Here is a 17602-nt window from a genome sequence, read left to right as displayed (position 1 = left end):
GTGGTGGCGCATGCCTGTAATCCCAACTACTCAGGAGGCTGAGGCAGGAGAATTGCTTGAATCTGGGGGGTAGAGGTTGCAGTGAGCCGAGATTGCACCACTGCACTCCAGCCTGGGCAACACAGCAAGACTCTGCCTCGAGAGACAAAAAAAAAAAAAAAAAAGGCCCATCTCAGATGCAATAACCCTCATAGACTCAAAATGGAGAGAAGTCTACCAAGCAAATAGAAAACAGACAAAAGCAGAGTAGCAATCTTAATTTCAGACAAAACAGACTTTAAGCCAACAAAGATAGAAAAAAGACAGAGAAGGGCATTGCATAATAAGGGATTCAATTCAACAAGATCTAACTATCCTAAATAAATATGCAGCCAACAGGAGCACCCAGATTCATAAAGCAAGTTCTTAGAGACCTACAAGGAGACTCAGACTCCCACACAATAACAATGGGAGACTTCAACACCCCACTGACAGTATTAGACAGATCAGTGAGGCAGAAAATTAACAAAGATATCCAGGACCTTAACTCAGCACTGGATCAACTGAACCTGACAGATGTCTACAGAACTCTCCACCCAAAAACAAGAGAATATATCTGATCTGTACATGGCATATACTCTAAAAACAACCACACAATTGGACATAAAACAATCCTCAGCAAATGCAAAAGAACCAAAAGCATACCAGCCACTCTCTCAGACCACAAATCAATAAAAATAGAATTCAAAACTAAGAAAATCGCTCAAACCCATACCATTACATGGAAATTAAACAACCTGCTCCCGAATGACTTTTGGGTAAATAATGAAATTAAGGCAGATGTCAAGAAATTATTTGAAACGAATGAGAACAAAGATACAACAGACCAGAATCTCTGGGACACAGCTAAGGCAGTGTTAAGAGAAATTTACAGCACTACATGCCCACATCAAAAAGTTGGAAAGATCTCAAATTAACAACCTAACATCACAACTAAAAGAGCTCATGAAGCAAAAGCCTCCACCTCTAAAGCTACCAGAAGACAAGAAATAACCAAAATCACAGCTGAACTGAAGAAGACTGAGACACAAAAACACCATTCAAAACATCAACTAAGCCAGGAGCTGGTGTTTTAAAAGAATGAATAAGATACGCAGGCTGTTAGTTAGACTAATAACAAAAAAAAATCCAAATAAATACAATTAGAAACGAAAAAGGGGATATTACCATTGATCCTGCAGAAATACAAATAACCCTCAGAGACTATTATTAACACTTCTATGCACACTAACTAGAAAATCTAGAAGAAATGGATAATTTCCTGGACACATATACCGTTTCAAGATGGAACCAGGGAGAAACTGAATCTCTGAACAGACCAATAATGAGCTCCAAAATTGAATCAGTAATAAATAGCCTACCCACCAAAAAAAGCCCTGGACCAGATGGATTCACAGCTGAATTCTATCAGATGTACAAAGAAGAGCTGGTACCATTCCTACTGAAATGATTCCAAAAAAATTGAGGAGGAGGGACTCCTTCCCAACTCATTCTGTGAGGCCAGCATCATCCTGATATCAAAACCTGGCAGAGATACAACAACAAAAAAACTTCAGGCCAATATCCTTTATGAACATTGATGCAAAAATCCTCAACAAAATACTAGCAAACTGAATCTAGCAGTACATCAAACAGCTAATCCACCACAAACAAGAAGGCTTTTATCCCTGGGATTCAAGGTTGGTTCAATATATGCAAATCAATAAACATGATTCATCACATAAACTGAACTAAAGGCAGAAACTACATGATCATCTCAATAGATGCAGAAAAGGCTTTTGATAAAATTCAACATCTCTTCATGTTAAAAACTGTCAACAAACTACGGTTTTTTTGGTTTTTGTTTTTGTTTTTTTTTTTGGAGACAGGGTCTTGCTCTGTCGCCCAGGCTGGAGTGCAGTGGCACAATCTGGACTCACTGCAACCTCCGCCTCTGGGGCTCAAGTGATCCTCTCCCACCTCAGCCACCCGAGTAGCTGGGATCACAGGCACACATCACCACACCTGGCTAATTTTCCTATTTTTAGTATAGCGTGAGCTACCATGCCCAGCCAACAAACTAGGTTTTGAAGGAACATACCTAAAATAATAAGAGCCATCTATGACAAATCCACAGCCAACATCATACTGAATGGGCAAAAGCTGGAAGCATTCCCCCTGAAAATCGGCATAAGACAAAGATGCCCTCTCTCACCACTCCTATTCAATATAGTATTGGGGGCCGGGCATGGTGGCTGACTCCTGTAATCCCAACACTTTGGGAGGCTGAGGCAGGCAGATCACCTGAGGTCAGGAGTTTGCTACCACCCTGGCCAACATGGTAAAACCCTGTTTCTACTAAAAATACAAAAATTAGCCGGGCACAGTGGCATGCGCCTGTAATCCCAGCTACCTGGGAGGCTGAGGCTGGAGAATCACTTGAACCCAGGAGGCGGAGGTTGCACTGAGCCAAGATCATGCAACTTGTACTACAGCCTGGGCTACAAAGTGAGACTCTGGCTAAAACAAACAAACAAACAAACAAACAAAAAAACACTACTAAGAGAATAAAAAGATAAGCTACAGACTGGGAGAAAATACTTGCAAATCACCTATCTGACAGAGGACTTCTATCTGGACATACATAGAATTGTCAAGGCTCAACTATACAAAAATAACCCAATTTCAAAATGCTAAAAAGATGCACAGAGACACTTCTCCAAAGAGGATATACAGATGACAAAGAAACATGTAAAGCAATGCTCAACATTATTAGCCATTAAGAAAATGCAACAGGCCAGGCGCAGTAGCTCACACCTGTAATCCCAGCACTTTGGGAGGCAGAGGCAGGTGGATCATCTGAGGTCAGGAGTTCGAGACCAGCCTGGCCAACATGGTGAAACCTTGTCTCTAGTAAAAATACAAAAATTAGCCGGGCCTGGTGGTGGGCGCCTGTAATCCCAGCTACTCGGGAGGCTGAGGCAGGAGAATCGCTTGAGCCCGGGAGGCAGAGGTTGCAGTGAGTGGAGATAGCGGCATTGCACTGCAGCCTGGGCGACAACAGCGAGACTGCATCTCAAAAAAAAAAAAACAAACACCCAACTATGCTGAGATACTACTATATACCTATTAGGATGACAAAAATAAAACTACTGACCAAGGATGTGGGGTCATCACAACCCTCATCCGCTGCTGGTGAGAATGCAAAACGGCAATGGTTTGGCAGTTTCTTATAAAGGTAAACATACACTTACCGTGTGACCCAGCCATCCCACTCCTGGGTATTTACCCTAGAGAGATGAAAACGTATGTCCACACATAAACCTGGACACGACATGTTTCTAGCAACTCTATTGACAATTGCCAAAGATTGGAAAACCACCCAAATGTCCTTCTGTGGTTCAGAACAGAAAATAAATACAAATAAATATAAAAGGGAACAGACTTTTGATACACAAAACAATTGGATTTGGATGAATCGCCAAGAATTAGAAGGAGTTAAAGAAGCCAGACTCGAGAGCTCATGACTGTATGACGCCATTCATATGACAATCTCAGAAAGACAGCTACAGTGACATATGATGCTGTTCATGTGACAATCACAACACGATGAAGACTCCGGTGACGGAAAATAGATCGATGGTGGCCAGGAAATGGGCAAGAGGGGAGCGTGGAGCTACGAAGCGGCAACATGAGGAGGTTTTGAGGTTCTGTGTCTTGGGTGTGGTGATGGGTACACAAATCTGCACAAGCGCCAAAATTCATTTTCAAAATGTCAACTTTCCTCATAATTAAAAAAACTAAAAACAACAACAACAACAAATATATACAAAACAGTAACACTGAACGCAAAATCAAAACCTAAACGACAACAAAAAAATAAGCTGCAGGAGAACCACATCTTATGATCTCAGGTTTACAGAAAAACCAACATACTTGTTTCTGTCTGTCTACAGAATGAGGCCCGAGAGGCTGGCGGTGAATAAATCCTAATCTTTCTGATTATAGGAGCCCTTTGGTTTCTTTTTTTTTTTTCTTTTTTCTGTACATGGTGACTGATAAGAGTCCTTCACTTTCTAACCTCATATCCTGCTTCTAATTTTTAAAAATAATGTGCATGTATGGATTCTCAGTCAGCATAAATGCTAATAAAGATAAAACAAGCTTTAGCCGAGCATGGTGGTGGGCGCCTGTAATCCCGGCTACTCAGGAGGCTGAGGCAGGAGAATCGCCTGAACCTGGGAGGCGGAGGTTGCAGTGAGCCGAGACTGCGCCACTGCACCCAGCCTGGGCAACAGAATGAGACTCGGTCTCAAAAAAAAGATAAGACAAACTCACATTTCAATGAGTGGCCCAAACGGAATCCTGCTATCTGTTACCACACAGAATGGCTCTTGGGGCTTTGCCAATTTAAAAATGCTGTGTTTATTTCTATCGTGGAGGAGATAAAACCCTACAGAAGAAGGAAAGAAAGGAGGCCTACCAAGAGGTTGACAGACTCGATGACGTCCAGGAACACCTCATTCTTCCGATACTTGATGCCTTCGGACCGCCAGGACACCGCGTTGGTGACGGTGGCTGGGGGCCGTGGGGCCCCTGTTTCCAGCTTGTGGCCTTCCTGAGTGATGTACCTGTGGGGCCACATGCTCAGAGTGAAGCAGGTGGCACCTGCACCAACGCCACAGCTTCTGGCCCTGATATTTCGGCAGGGTCAGGGCGGGTGCAGGGCTGGTTCTAGCCACCTTGAAAACAGCCCCTGGATTTCAGCAGCTCCAGAAAAGGCAGCCTGTGGTTTCACCTGGGGCTGCTTCATTCAGGAAAATCTTCACAATTTCCAAAACCCAATACACTCAAGTTATAGAGTCTAAAGTGCTCATTTGGGGGTGCCAAGAAGACCATGTTGGGGAGGAAAACAAGAAGTGGGTGTGAGCTGCTTCCCATCCCCGCTGAGCATGTGGATGGAACTGCCGCCTCGGAGTGTAACCTGGTGACCCCATCCCGCTGAGGGAGCAGCAGGTGCAGTGGTTAGGAACACAGGCTTCTCGGGGAGTCTGTTTGCTTGACCCCCTGTAAAACGAGGAGACGGTAAATGGGGAGGCTATGAATCGAGTGAATGTGAAGTGCTGGAGCCTGGCCCCCAGGAAGCACTTAATTCACGTTGCTTACTATCTGAAGGGCAGGATTCCAAAGGGGGGAGATTTCGATCAAGTCTCATTTTATGACAGTAAAAACAAAGGAGCTACCTTAGTAGCAAGGGACTGAGGGCATCCGTGCGGATGGCGAGTAAAGATGAGGAGCAGGAAAAGCACTGTTATGTGGGGGTGTAGAGGAGGAAACGAATTAAAACCACTAAGCAACTTAGTAAAAACCCGAATACGGCTGGAGGTGGAAGGCGGGTGGGGGACAATACGAACACAAATTTGCCCCTTCTGTTTCCACATCTGATGACATCGATGTCATGACACTGCCCAGGCCTGGCCCCAGGCCCCACCCCTGCCCACTCACTCCTGCAGGATCTTGCTGTCAGTGGTCTGGGGGTAGCCGAAGTCCATGAGCTCATCCAGCAGCTCGTAGATGATGACAAAGTTGTCCCGGATGCTCTCCTCCTCCAGCTCCTTGAAGTACTCGGAAAACACCTGTGGCGGTGAGGGAGGGAGGGAGGGAGGGAGGGAGGGACGAGAGGCAGATCGTTGAGCAGACAGATGAGGAATGAATGAACGCTTGCACACATTCATTTGCCCACTAAGTCCTACCAACAGCCCACTTCCCAGGCTCAGTGGCGTGCTACGGGCCCTGGACCCAGGTAATGGGGCAGGAGGACAGCAGTGGTTGGCTGTGGGGTGGGACCAGTCTGGAGCTGCTACAGATGTCCCCGTTCTCTTCCCTGCCCAGACACCCCCAGGCAGGGAGCCCCTCCTGAGCAACTGTAACTGTCATCCCTTCCTGAGTCTGGAGTGACTCAGGCGAGGACCTGATGAGCTACCATCTTCCCCATTTCAATGGAAAGCTCAGAAGGTTAAGGAAGGGACGCCAAAGAAGAGGGGCTGTTAGAAGCACTTTTGCAGGCACGAATGCTGAAGGAAGGGGCGTCACTAAAGCAGAAAGGAACTGCCCAACCCTTGGGTGAGGACCTTCCCCTTCCCTCATCCCCCATCCCCTGATCTGCTGACCCCGTGCGCTTTAGGACTGTGATCGCCCGGCCTCTGCTTGGAAATCACAGGTGTCACAGCCAGGCCCAGCCCTGCCTGTGACAGCACCACGGGTCCAGTGAAGGCAGCCCTTGGCCTGCACGCGGGGCCTTCCCAGGTGACCCTCAGCTCCTTCCCCAAGCCCTCGCCACTCAGGCTTGCCCCTATTCCCCAACATTCTGCACAGGCGGCATCAGTGAGGGATGAAAGCTTTCCCAGGCCCAGCACAGGCCTCCTGGGTCCTATTCCCCACTTTCTTGAGCCCCAGAGCCCGCCCCGGCCAGGCTCATCCTCTCCAGGAAGCCAGCAGCAGCCTCCTCACTGGCTTCCAGGCTGCCTTCAAGTCCTCCTTCTGCTCAGCAGCCAGAGAGGCTGCTTTAGATCAAACCATGTCTCGTCAGTCTCCTGCTTAAAGCCCTCCACCACCTTTCATCAGAAGTGGAACGAAATCCACACTCCTGTATAACCTGCCCTCTTCCCAGCTGACCGCAGCTTTATACTCTGCCAAAGGCATGCCGGCCTCCCTGGCCGCACCACACACACACCTGTCCCAGGACCTTTGCCCTGGCTGCTGTCTGCATCTCACTGGCAGCCTGGGCCTGGCGTGTCAGCTCTCTCCAAGGTGGGCCTCGGGCATCTGTGTCTTGAGAGCCCCCTGGGACATTCTAAGCTGGCTCAGCTCTGCAGCTCTGCTGGTTATTCCAGCCCCATCAGCTGGTCACCCCATATCCTTCCAAAGCTGGCTGGGGGACTTGCTTGTCCCTTCCAGGGTCAGGGCGCCACTGCTCAGCCCCACCTTTTCCTGTTCACTTTCCTTTCTTCCCCAGGGTCAGGGAGCAACACGAGCTACAGAATTCCACAGGCATGGCGGCGGGGTTTGGGGCTCCCCTTTGCCACTTCCTGGGGTTCCAGCCCCAGCACTCTCTAGGGTGGCCACGGCTGTCTCTAAGGTGGCCGGGTATGGGGAGGTCCACAAGCAGAGCCAAGACAGCTGCCACCCAAGCCCACAGCCCCGCTGAGCGAGACTCACCTGCACCACCTTATAGAGGAAGGAGAAGACCAGCGACACGCACGCATTCTTCTTGGATGTGGCAACCACTGCACGGTGGTCACAGTTAAGGAGCATTCAGAGGCTGGGGCTGCTGCCTGGAAGATCCCGGTTCATGGAGGGACCCTCTAACCCTCAGAGCCTTCCCTACCCCCACTCCCAGCCGTTTACTTGGCCCATGGTAGGCTACCAAGCTCCTGGTCCAAGCTACACCTGGGACACAGAAGTCACCAGAAAGACATGCTCCCAGGCCCCAGGGAGCACTCACCAAGATGGAGAATCACAGGGATGGCAGGTGGCACAGGGCACCTGTCCCAGTGGCTGGGTGAGGAGCTGTCCTGAGCAGGGAGGGAGTGAGGCTCATTCCAGGAGCAGAAAGCAGGACACACTGGTCCTGCTCCTCCAAAGCCGACACCTCGTCATGACCCTGATGAGGTCCAGGGTCCCCTGGCCAGACTCTGCGGCAAGTAGCCAGGGCCAATTCTGGCTTCAGCCCTTCCTGTCTTTGGAAACATAAGCCTTGGCCCATGAAATAAACCTTTCTAGAGAAACCTCAATATTTCTCTCCTGTGTAATGGGGGCCTGTGAATGAACTCACCAAGGCAATGTACGTGAGATGTCTGGCACAGATGCTCCCTTCTGCCACGGGAGCCAGCCCCTGCCGCCCAGGGTCAGTGTGTGCTGGGCGCTTCCTGTTCCTTTTTCCCTAATGGGCCCCCAAAGAAGGTTGGTTCTTCCTCTGCAGACCCACGCACTGCACCCTGGACATCCCTGTTCACAGCATGTCTGTGCCGCCTGGCTTGTCTGCCCAGCGGTGAGCTCTAGGAGGGAGGGCGGGGGCTGCATCCTCTCTCTTCCCGCCTCACCCCAGCACAGCACAGGGCCCCAGGAAAGGGACGCTGGCCCAGTCAAATGAGCGCTGGCCTCCCTCCTGCTGCCTGGCAATGTGCCCTCCCAGATGCTTTATAAGCAGGGGCAGGGGTGCCTCTCAGCCACGGCCTTGCTGAGAACTGTCCCGGCTGGGGGTGAAAGGATGTCCACTCAGCCAGACGGGTGAGCCCAGGTGTGAAATGTGGGGGCCCAACCAGAAACTGATCTGATGGCTCCTGCTGAGCTCGGACCACAGCCACCTCACCCTCCTGTCAATACCTGGGCGGCTTCAGAGGACTGTCAGCTCCCTGGGTTAAAAGCCACCTAAGATCATCTTCAGAGCTATTCTCAGGGCCTTCCAGAACCAGGTGAAATACACACAGAGGCGCACCACAGGGAGCCCTGGACCAGCACGGCCCACATGGGAATGTGCACACGAGTCACCAGGAACAGATCTTCCTACAATGCAGATTCTGACAGGGCAGGGCTGGGTGGAGCCCGGGATTCTGCATTTCCAAAGGGCTCCCAGGGGATGTGCTGGCCCATTGGCCACACTGTACTGGCAAGGCCCCAAGTGTCTCCAAGAACACAGGAAAGGGCAGACAGCCCGTGTCTGCTGGGAGCAATGTGCACAAGTCAGCTCAACTGACCCGAATGGTCCCGCAGCGAAGGGTCGTTGTTCCCACCGAACTGTGGGAAGGTGAGGGATTCGCCTCCAGCCCTATGGCTGCTGGAGCTGGGGCTCAAACCAGGCTGTGGCTGCAAAGCAGGCCTTTCCGCAGTAGTGTGGGTACTGAGATGGGCCTGCAGGTCTGCCCAAAGCCATGGGGTGGCCAGTTAGACCTCCTGGATAGAAACTGGCTTGGCCAAGTCTCCCCATGGGCCCAAGGACAGGAAGGGTGGGGGACGCTGAGATCTGGGCGGGACTGTGAGGAGTGTCTCCCCTTCTCTGTACCCTACCACCCCTCTGTGGTCCAGGCCACTTCCCCTCCCACCTGCACGATGGCCCCAGCCTACTCCTCACCTACCCATGTCCTCTCCTGTCCCCACAGTCTTGCCCCACTCAGCAGCCAGAAACCTCCAGAAGATGCACATCTAAAAGCCTCCAAAGACTTCCTGTCACATTTCAGATGATGTTCTTTGAGACCCCAGACCCCGCTGACCACTCCGGCCTCACTGCTGCCACACGCCCCCTCTCGAGGGCTCCAGCCACCCCGATTGCAGCTGCTGGAGTGAGCCTTTCCCCTGCAGAGCCTTTACCCACGCCTAGTGCCTGCCTGCCCCTCCAGCTGGCAGACGCCAGGCCTCCCTGCAGGCTTCCTCCAGGGTGTCACTTCCCTTCCTGGGCCCCTGGGCCAAAGGAGTTCAAGTCACACCTGCTCCTCTCCCCACACCCATCACGCGTGTCATCGTGCATTCTCCGCCTGTCTCTGCAGGCAGCAGGGAGCTCCGGGAGGGCTTGGCTGTGTCCAGTGCTCCCGCTGTGCACAAACCAGTCCTGGTTGAAGGCGTGTGGATGTGCACACACACCAACACCCACACAGGAGTCTCCTGGGAGCTGCCCCAGTAAAGGGATACGATACAGGTTGTTGTGTTTGATCCACATGAAACGGACCCCTCCGTGGGCCAGGATGGGCGACAGCATCCCCTCCTCCTCCTTCTCCATCAGGATGGGCATGAAGTGCTCCACCTCCGACATGTCCACGTCGCCACGGTAGTTCCGGCAGATGAGCACCTGGGGTGGGGAAGGAAGAGGAACGATGCTTGCATTTTCAATTCTACAATCCAGGGGCTTGGGGCAGGGGGTGAGATGCACCAGCCTGCTTCCCTCTGGGGACTCCGGTCATGGCCCCTATCCGCAAAAGAGCAGGACTCGAGGCCGTGCTGATCTCCATCCCCCAGGGAATTCCTGGAGAAGAGCATCTCCCAGTGTGAACGTCCCCAGGGGCCACTGCAGTTCTTTGCAGGGTGAGGGTAGAGGGAGAACTCTGCGGCAAAGGTCCAGGACCGAATCATTCAGAGACATCAGGTTAAGTAATGCCTCACAAGCTCTCAACGCAGACCTTCTCAGAGCCTTTGCCGGGCCAACGCACCCTGCTCTCCCGCCTGTGTTAGGGCGCCCACTCCCGCTGAAGATTCGTATTGACTGAAGTCTACCGGTGGCCTGAAGAGGAGAAACCCTCTTCCTGGTCTCTCTCTTTCATAGCCTGTGGGTCAGGATATACAGCATCCAGAAACCCTGTCCACTGCTGATAGGAAAGGAAAATGGGACAGCTGCTTTGGTGTAGTCTGGTAGTTTCTCAAAAAGTGAAACCCAGTGTTACTATCCGATCCAGTCATTCCTCTCTCTGGTATTTACCCAAGAGAAATGAAACCACATGTCTGCACAAAGACTAGCACGAGAATGTTAACAGCAGCTTTAAGTGAAACAGACCCAGACTAGAAACAATGCCAATGTCCTTCAGCAGGTGAACTAGAAACAAACTGTCCGTGCACACCATGAGAAGCACACCTCGGCAACGAAAGGCCTCGGACTCCCGATACGCGGGCGCATCAGAATCACTGTGCTGGCTGAGAGACCAGACAGACGAGCACTCATCCTGTATGACCGCACGTGTACAAAAGCCCAGAAAATGGTGATGAAAAACACATCGGTGGCTGCGTAGGGATGGGGCTGGACAGCAAAAGGGCGTGAGGAAGCTTTCGGGGGCGATGGAATGTGTGGTTATGGCTTCCCACATGACTGAGCTCATCAAATTGCACACTTTAGATAAGTGCAGGTTATTAGTGCAAATTACATCTCATTAAAGAAAAAAAGGAGGTCGGAAGTTTTGCTAGCCTGGGCACGGCTGCGGTTGGAGATGCTGCCTGGAGCAGCTGCAGCTCTTGGGGCCTGCAGGACAGCCAGCTGCAGGACTCGGCAACGCGCTGAGAAGGCCATTGCAGCGCTGACCATCCTGGGAACCAACTGCCTCAGAACTTGGCATTTCATTACACGCTGCCTTTATTCTCTTAAGGAGAGACTGGGGATGGTGGAGGGTGGCACCTTCCTTTCCTAGTGTCTCCTTCGTGGCCTGTGGGACTGATTGGAGGGAGGCAGGTGATGACGTGTTGAGGGACCAGCCCCTTCCCCTGCTGTCACTCGACCCCCCCAGGTCCTTCCTCACAAAGGGTGGCAGGGCTCTTCCTACACAGAGGCCAGATGGGGTCTCTCTCCCACTGTTGAACTGCCACCTACCCCAGCCTCCCCAGCACTGAGGACAAAGCCCAAGTCTGTCCCCGTGGCTCCCAAGGACCGGCGTGGTTTGGCTCCTCACAGTCTCTGACGCCTCTCTGCCTGCGCTGCCCTGGTCCATTCCCCTCCAGCCTGGCCCCTTAGCTGGTCTCTGAGTGATCCACATCTGTTCCCACCTTGGGCCTTTGCCCTGATCTGGCTCTTCTCACTTCTCAAGGCTCAGCTCAAATGATACCTCCTCTAAGGGTCCTCCCAGCTGGGCGCAGTGGCTCACGCCTGTAATCCCAGCACTTTGGGAGGCCGAGGCGGGCGGATCATGAGGTCAGGAGTTTGAGACCAGCCTGACCAATATGGTGAAACTCCATCTCTATTAAAAATACAAAATTAGCCAGGCATGGCAGTGCATGACTGTAACCCCAGCTACTTAGGAGGCTAAGGCAGGAGAATCACTTGAACCCAGGAGGCAGAGGGTGCAGTGAGCCGAGGTTGTGCCATTGCACTCCAGCCTGCGTGATAGAACATAACTCTGTCTCAAAAAAAAAAAAAAAAAAAAAGAAGTCCTTCCTGCTTGCTCTGGCTGAGATCATGTCCCATCCCTCTGCACCCTGACCCCTGCTTTACCCCTATCACCTGCTGTGTTATACATTTATTTGTATCCTCGTCTATTGTCTGACATCCCCTGAGAACAGCGATGACTCCTGTCTCATTCACAGCTGTGTTCCAGCACCCAGAACGGGGCCTGGCCCATAGTAGGTGCTCAGTAAACATTTGTGGAGTGAATACGGGGGTGAGGAGAAAAAGGAAGCGTGGATAATGTCCAGGTCTCCAGTGCAGGTGGCTGAATGGGTGATGGCATCACTGAGATGGAGAGAGAGCAGGTACAGGGAATGCATTGAGAGAAATGCTGAATTTGTGGTGGCGGTGGGACCTCCCTAGTGTCCCAGAGGCCAGTGGATCTCCAGAGAAGTGCTGTGGACAAAGTCAAGAGTCACCGGCCCATGGACATGAGTCAAAGCCCACCTGGGAAGAGTGACAGCATGGGGAGGCACGCGTAGGCCTGAGCCGCTCCACAGCCCCGAGGAGGGCAGAAAAGGAGGAGAGCAGGCAGTGCGAGAAACAGGAGGAAACCCCCGAGCGCAGCCTCCCGGAAGCGGAAGGGAGCGCTGAAGAGGAGGTGGTCAGTGGTGGTTAGTGGTGTAAGAAGCCAGCTAGATAAAGCGGAGAAGCTTCCTACTAGGAGAGCTTCCTTCCAGCCCAGTGTGGCCACGCCGGTGTCCTCGGTGACCAGACACGTGGCCACGAATTTCTCAGTGTGCTTTATTTTTGATTAAATGCAGTCGGCTCACGAGGCCGACTTTGGAAACAGGAGGTCCGTGGGTTGTGGAATAAGAAAGGGCATCATGGTTGCAGAGGGAGGGAGGGAAGCCCATGGCTGCCTTGGGGAGCTTTCTGAAAGGCAGGTCTGATCATGCCTCTCTGGGCTATGGTCTCCTCACGGTGGCTCCTTGTTGGAAATGAAGTGGTCCCCTTGGTCCCTCTCTCCCATCTCAGCATTAGCCAGGACTTCTGGCTCGGCGGCCCCAGCAGGCTGCCCCTTGCAATACCTCTTTTCCACCAGATCGTGCCTGATCACCTTCCAAACCCACTTCCGGCGTTGCCCTCTTCCAGGGAGCCTTTCATAACCACCTCCACCTCCCACTGGCTAAAGACGAGGTTGAGCAACTGCAGGACTTGGGACCTTGTTCCTGCCCCTGTGGCTGCCTGGATCCAACTGTGTGGTAATGTCTCTGCTTCTACGGGACTCCCCTGCTAGACCGGGAGGCCTGGGAAAGCTAACATGGACCATGGGTGGTGCTGAGCCTGTCTCACGCATCTGCTTGGCAAATCTGCACAATAACTCCATAAAAGCCTCTTTTGACCAGTGAGGAAAGCGAGGCTCAGAGAGCAGGTGCCTGTCCCAGGTCACACAGCTGAGCAGCAGAGATGGGTTTTGAGCTCAGCCGTACCACCACAGCCACGGTGCCAATGGACACCCTATGCCTGGCACAGGACAGGGTGCATCCTAGGTGCTCATGAAATGTTTGCTGAAGGAATAAGCCAGCCAAGACAGGCAGCCTGCTGGCACCTCTGGGGAGGCAGTGGCCAGGGCGGAAGCAAGACTCATGCCACCAGGACTCAGGGTACACTGCACACACCCAGCCCCTGGCGTGCTCTAAGACGCGTGTCTTCCCTGCTTCCAAGAAGGTGGGGGAAGGAAACCCAGCACTGGATCTCACCAGTTATTGGCTTTGGTTGGCTTCCAGGGCAGGCACCCACTCAAGGGACTTCAGGAAAGTGTGGGGGTGGGGTGGGGCAGGAAGGGGCAGCCACTTCACATCTTCACTCTCAGCTGCTTTAGGGCTCACCCCTGCCCGCCTCACCTAGGACCTGACACCCACGTTTGTTTCTCTCACTGATCAATGTTGGGTTTAACATTGTTGGACCGGTGCTTGTTGCTTCCACATGCAACAGGCCAGGCAGCCACTTGCCTTGTACCTGGGATGGACTTGGGAGAAGGCAGAGGACCATTTCTAAAAGGCGGGGACAATTCCTTCTTTCAGTTTTCTCAGATCCTCTGGGGAAGATGCCCGGGTTCTAGTTTATGTCCAGCTCCCTGGTGTCTCAGGTCTATTTGTCACCCCTCCTGAGGGAAACCCTCTCTCATCCTCGGGCTGAGGCTGACTGTCTGTATAACACATCCACCCTGCCCCACCACTGCAACTGACATTTATTTGTGTTTTTGGAGATCAGTATCCATCTCCCCAGTCAGCCTGTGAACGTCATAAGAACACAGATTGTTAAGCCCTGGCACAGTGACTCATGCCTGTAATCCTAGCACTTTGGGAGGCTGAGACAGCTGGATCACTTGAGGTCAAGAGTTCGAGACCAGCCTGGTCAACATGGTGAAACCCTGTCTCTACTAAAAATACAAAATTTAGCTGGGCGTGGTGGCAGGTGCCTGTAATGCCAGCTACTTGGGAGGCTGAGGCAGGAGAATTGCTTGAACCCAGGAGGCAGAGGTTGCAGTGAGTGGAGATCGCACCACTGCACTCCAGACTGGACGACTGAGCATGACACTATCTCAAAAAGAAAAAAAAAAAAGCAGGATTGTTTTTTGCTAAACACAAATCGACCCCAGGCTTACTATCCTGCCTGGCATTAGTAGGTGCTCCCCAGATATCAGCTAAATAAACAAATGCTTCTGGATCGGACTCCTAGACTTCCTACTTCTCTGTGACCATTGTGACCTTGGTCAGGTTACTTCACCTCTCCGTGCCTCAGTTTCTCCCTCTATAAAACGGTACTCGTGATCACCATCCACTCACCTAACCCTTGTAACTCACTATCACAATGAACGTGGAGAAATTCCTACTGAGAGAAAGTGCACGATAAACAGAAGCTGCAACGCCCTGAGAGGGCGGGACTGGCTCGAGAGCACCCAGTCCCCGCCACGCCTCGCCACCCCCGGCCAAGGGTCGCGCAGCCCCTGGACACCCTGCCTGGCTCCGAGGCCGGCTGCGGCCCCGCTTCTGGGTCCTCCACCGAGCCCAGAGCCTCTGGCCCGGGTGCCTGGGAGCAGAGGGCGGTGCAGTCAGTTACCTGGCAACGCGGTGGCTGCAGCCCACCGCGTTACCTAGCAACAGGGCGTGGATTACCCACTTAAGACCCCCGCCCGGTTACCCAGAAATAGGGTGGTGCTCTCAGGTGAGGTCTACCGGCTTCTTTGCCTCACAAAAGGGTGGGGCTCATAAGCCGGTTACCTAGCAACAGGGTGGGTCCCCGCGGGCGGAGGCCCCCGCCGGTTGCCTGGCAACAGGGAGGGTGGGGAGCCTTCATTACCTTGCCCTTCAGGTCCAGCACGTAGACGGCGCTAGCAGACATGGTGGCTGCAGGAGGCCTCGGCAGCGGCAGCGACGGTGGGGACTGCCAGGCGTTGAGCAAGGCCGGGCGCCGCCCGCGACAGCTCACCTCCACTTCCGGTTCGGGGAGCCGCGCGGGGACCGTTATGTCCGGTTCTGGAGGAGCTGTCAGGAATGCGCAGGCGCAGGACGGACTCTGCGCAGGCGCATTACGTGGTATGTGACCATGTTTCTTGCTCCCGCCTGAAGCATCCCGGAAGTAAAGCCCTGGGAGGCGGGGCCGACCAAATCAGGGCACCCACTGGCCGCTGCCAGGCTGAGCTATGGAGCCAGAGCAGCTGAAAACCGCCTCCCGTCGGCCGAGTTAGGCGAGAGAGCCTGGTGGTGAAACCGACCTGGGACCCAGCCCTATGGAGCTCACAGTCTAGTGGGGAAGTCTATGAAACAAGTGTACAGTCACCAATTGTGATAAGCTCAAAAGGGAGAGGTAAGGCCGTGGTTACTTGGAAAGAGGTCAAACAAACTTTCTGAATGGCAATCAAACCTTATCAACAGTCACCACCTGTCATTGTCAACTTTTATCAGTGAATGAGCATGCCTGTTTATTGCCTGGAATGTTACGAAAACCAGTCTCACTGAACCTTGACCCAGCGTACCGTGTTTCATTTCTGCAAAGTTAGTAGTCGGTAATGCAACTGGTGGCCCTTGATTAATCCATTGAATCATATCTAATTTGCTTTTATGAAATCTTGGGCTTTGGAGAAATACCTGCATTCTGTTCCAGTTAGCCATCACAGTACCCTGGGGATCCCAACCCTGCAATATCAGAGTGGTTTACCCAGGATGCCTGCCTCTCACATCTTTTATTTTCCCTCCTATCTCCGTTTTGGCGTTTGGAAAGATGATTTTTGCAACTCGGTAATTATATAGTCTTTGCTTAGGATAGAAATGTGACCGAACCTCTAGAAAAGCAAACTAGAATGTTTGAGGACTACTAAGTGATCCTGGGCTGGAAGGATTCTTGCACAAGGCACAGAGCAAGCAGCCAAGAGAGGCTTTTTGCTTTTTTTTTTTTTTGAGATGGAGTCTCACTCTGTCACTCAGGCTGGAGTGCAATGGCACGATTTCGGCTCACTGCAACCTCTGCCTCGCGGGTTCAAGCAATTCTCCTGCCTCTCAGCCTCCCAGGTGGTTGTGATTACAGGCACATGCCACCACGCCCGGCTAATTTTTGTATTTTTAGTAGAGACGGGGTTTCACTATGTTGGCCAGGCTGGTCTCAAACTCCTGACCTCAGGTGATCCACCCACCTCGGCCTCCCAAAGTGCTGGGATTACAAGGGTTAAGTTAAACATTAAAAGACGAGAGAGCCAGTGCCCTTGTACAAAGGCTGAGATGTAACAAAAGCCCACCCAGAATTGTGCCTAGGCTTTTCCTGGGCCTTGGAGCATGACAAGATAATGAAGGAATTCTTAGCAGGACGCTTTTAGGATTAAACAAACTTTATTGGAGGTCTGAAGAAGCTCCTCAGGGCTCCACAAACAAGTTTACTGGGGTTTGAAGGAACTCCCCCAAACCTCCATGATTTAGCAGGAGACAAGATAAGGGTAATCACCCCAGCACCTGGACTCCACTTAGATTAAGTAAATTTACTGAGGTTCGAGGAAGGTCTTCAGGACTCAGATCTTAGTTATAGGTTAAAAGACTATAATAACTTACTTCTGTCTTTAAATGAATGCACACTTACACGTAGACCTATAGCTTGGAAGGTATATGAGCTCTGGAAGACTTTGGAATTTTGAGTTGGTCTGGTAATATTTTCTCCAGGCCTTTTCCCTGTAACCAGTTACAGAAATAAAAACTCTTCCTAGTTCATCTGTGTCTCATTATTGGGCTGTGAGAAATAGAAGTCCAACCCTCAATTTGGTCTGGGAACAGGTTAAGAGTGGGGGTCTCAAAAGCATCCCCAACACAGCAGACACAGTAAGAACCACTGAGGCCTGAAATCCATGTATAGATTCTGTTTTAATTGGTCTGGGCCGGGGTTTGGTTATTGAGATTTTTCTTTTCTTTCTTTTTATTTTTTAATTTTGACACAGAGTCTCACTCTGTCACCAGGCTGGCGTGCAGTGACACGATCTCGGCTTACTGCAACCTCTGCCTCCCAGGTTCAAGTGATTCTCCTGCCTCAGCCTCCCGAGTAGCTGGGACTACAAGCGCCTACCACGCCCAGCTAATTTTTGTACTTTTAGTAGAGACAGGGTTTCACCATGTTGGCCAGGATGGTCTTGATCTCTTGACCTTGTGATCTGCCTGCCTCAGCCTCCCAAAGTGCTGGGATTAC

At 51.9% G+C, this 17602-nt stretch overlaps 1 protein-coding gene across 4 annotated transcripts in view; it reads right to left on the bottom strand.

The window, feature by feature from the left end:
* Positions 1–15710, bottom strand: part of AP1M1 (adaptor-related protein complex 1, mu 1 subunit) — a 32664-nt gene extending 16954 nt beyond the window's left edge. For 2 of the 4 annotated variants that reach the window (XM_011980604.1, XM_011980605.1), the window contains exons 1-5: positions 15239–15710; positions 9703–9859; positions 7237–7304; positions 5524–5654; positions 4502–4649 (exon numbers count right to left, since the gene is read on the bottom strand). In XM_011980604.1, coding sequence (XP_011835994.1) covers positions 4502–4649; positions 5524–5654; positions 7237–7304; positions 9703–9859; positions 15239–15280 — 546 coding nt within the window. In that variant the 5' untranslated portion in view covers positions 15281–15710. Of the gene's footprint in view, positions 1–3272; positions 3309–4501; positions 4650–5523; positions 5655–7236; positions 7305–9702; positions 9860–15238 lie in introns of all 4 variants that reach the window. The other 2 variants (XM_011980603.1, XM_011980606.1) reach the window with 2 other exon arrangements.
* Between the last annotated feature and the right edge of the window lie 1892 nt (positions 15711–17602).

The sequence above is a fragment of the Mandrillus leucophaeus genome, unplaced genomic scaffold (genome assembly GCF_000951045.1).
Source record: "Mandrillus leucophaeus isolate KB7577 unplaced genomic scaffold, Mleu.le_1.0 Scaffold215, whole genome shotgun sequence".
Classification (NCBI taxonomy): domain Eukaryota; kingdom Metazoa; phylum Chordata; class Mammalia; order Primates; family Cercopithecidae; genus Mandrillus; species Mandrillus leucophaeus.
This window is presented reverse-complemented; position numbering and strand designations above follow the sequence as displayed.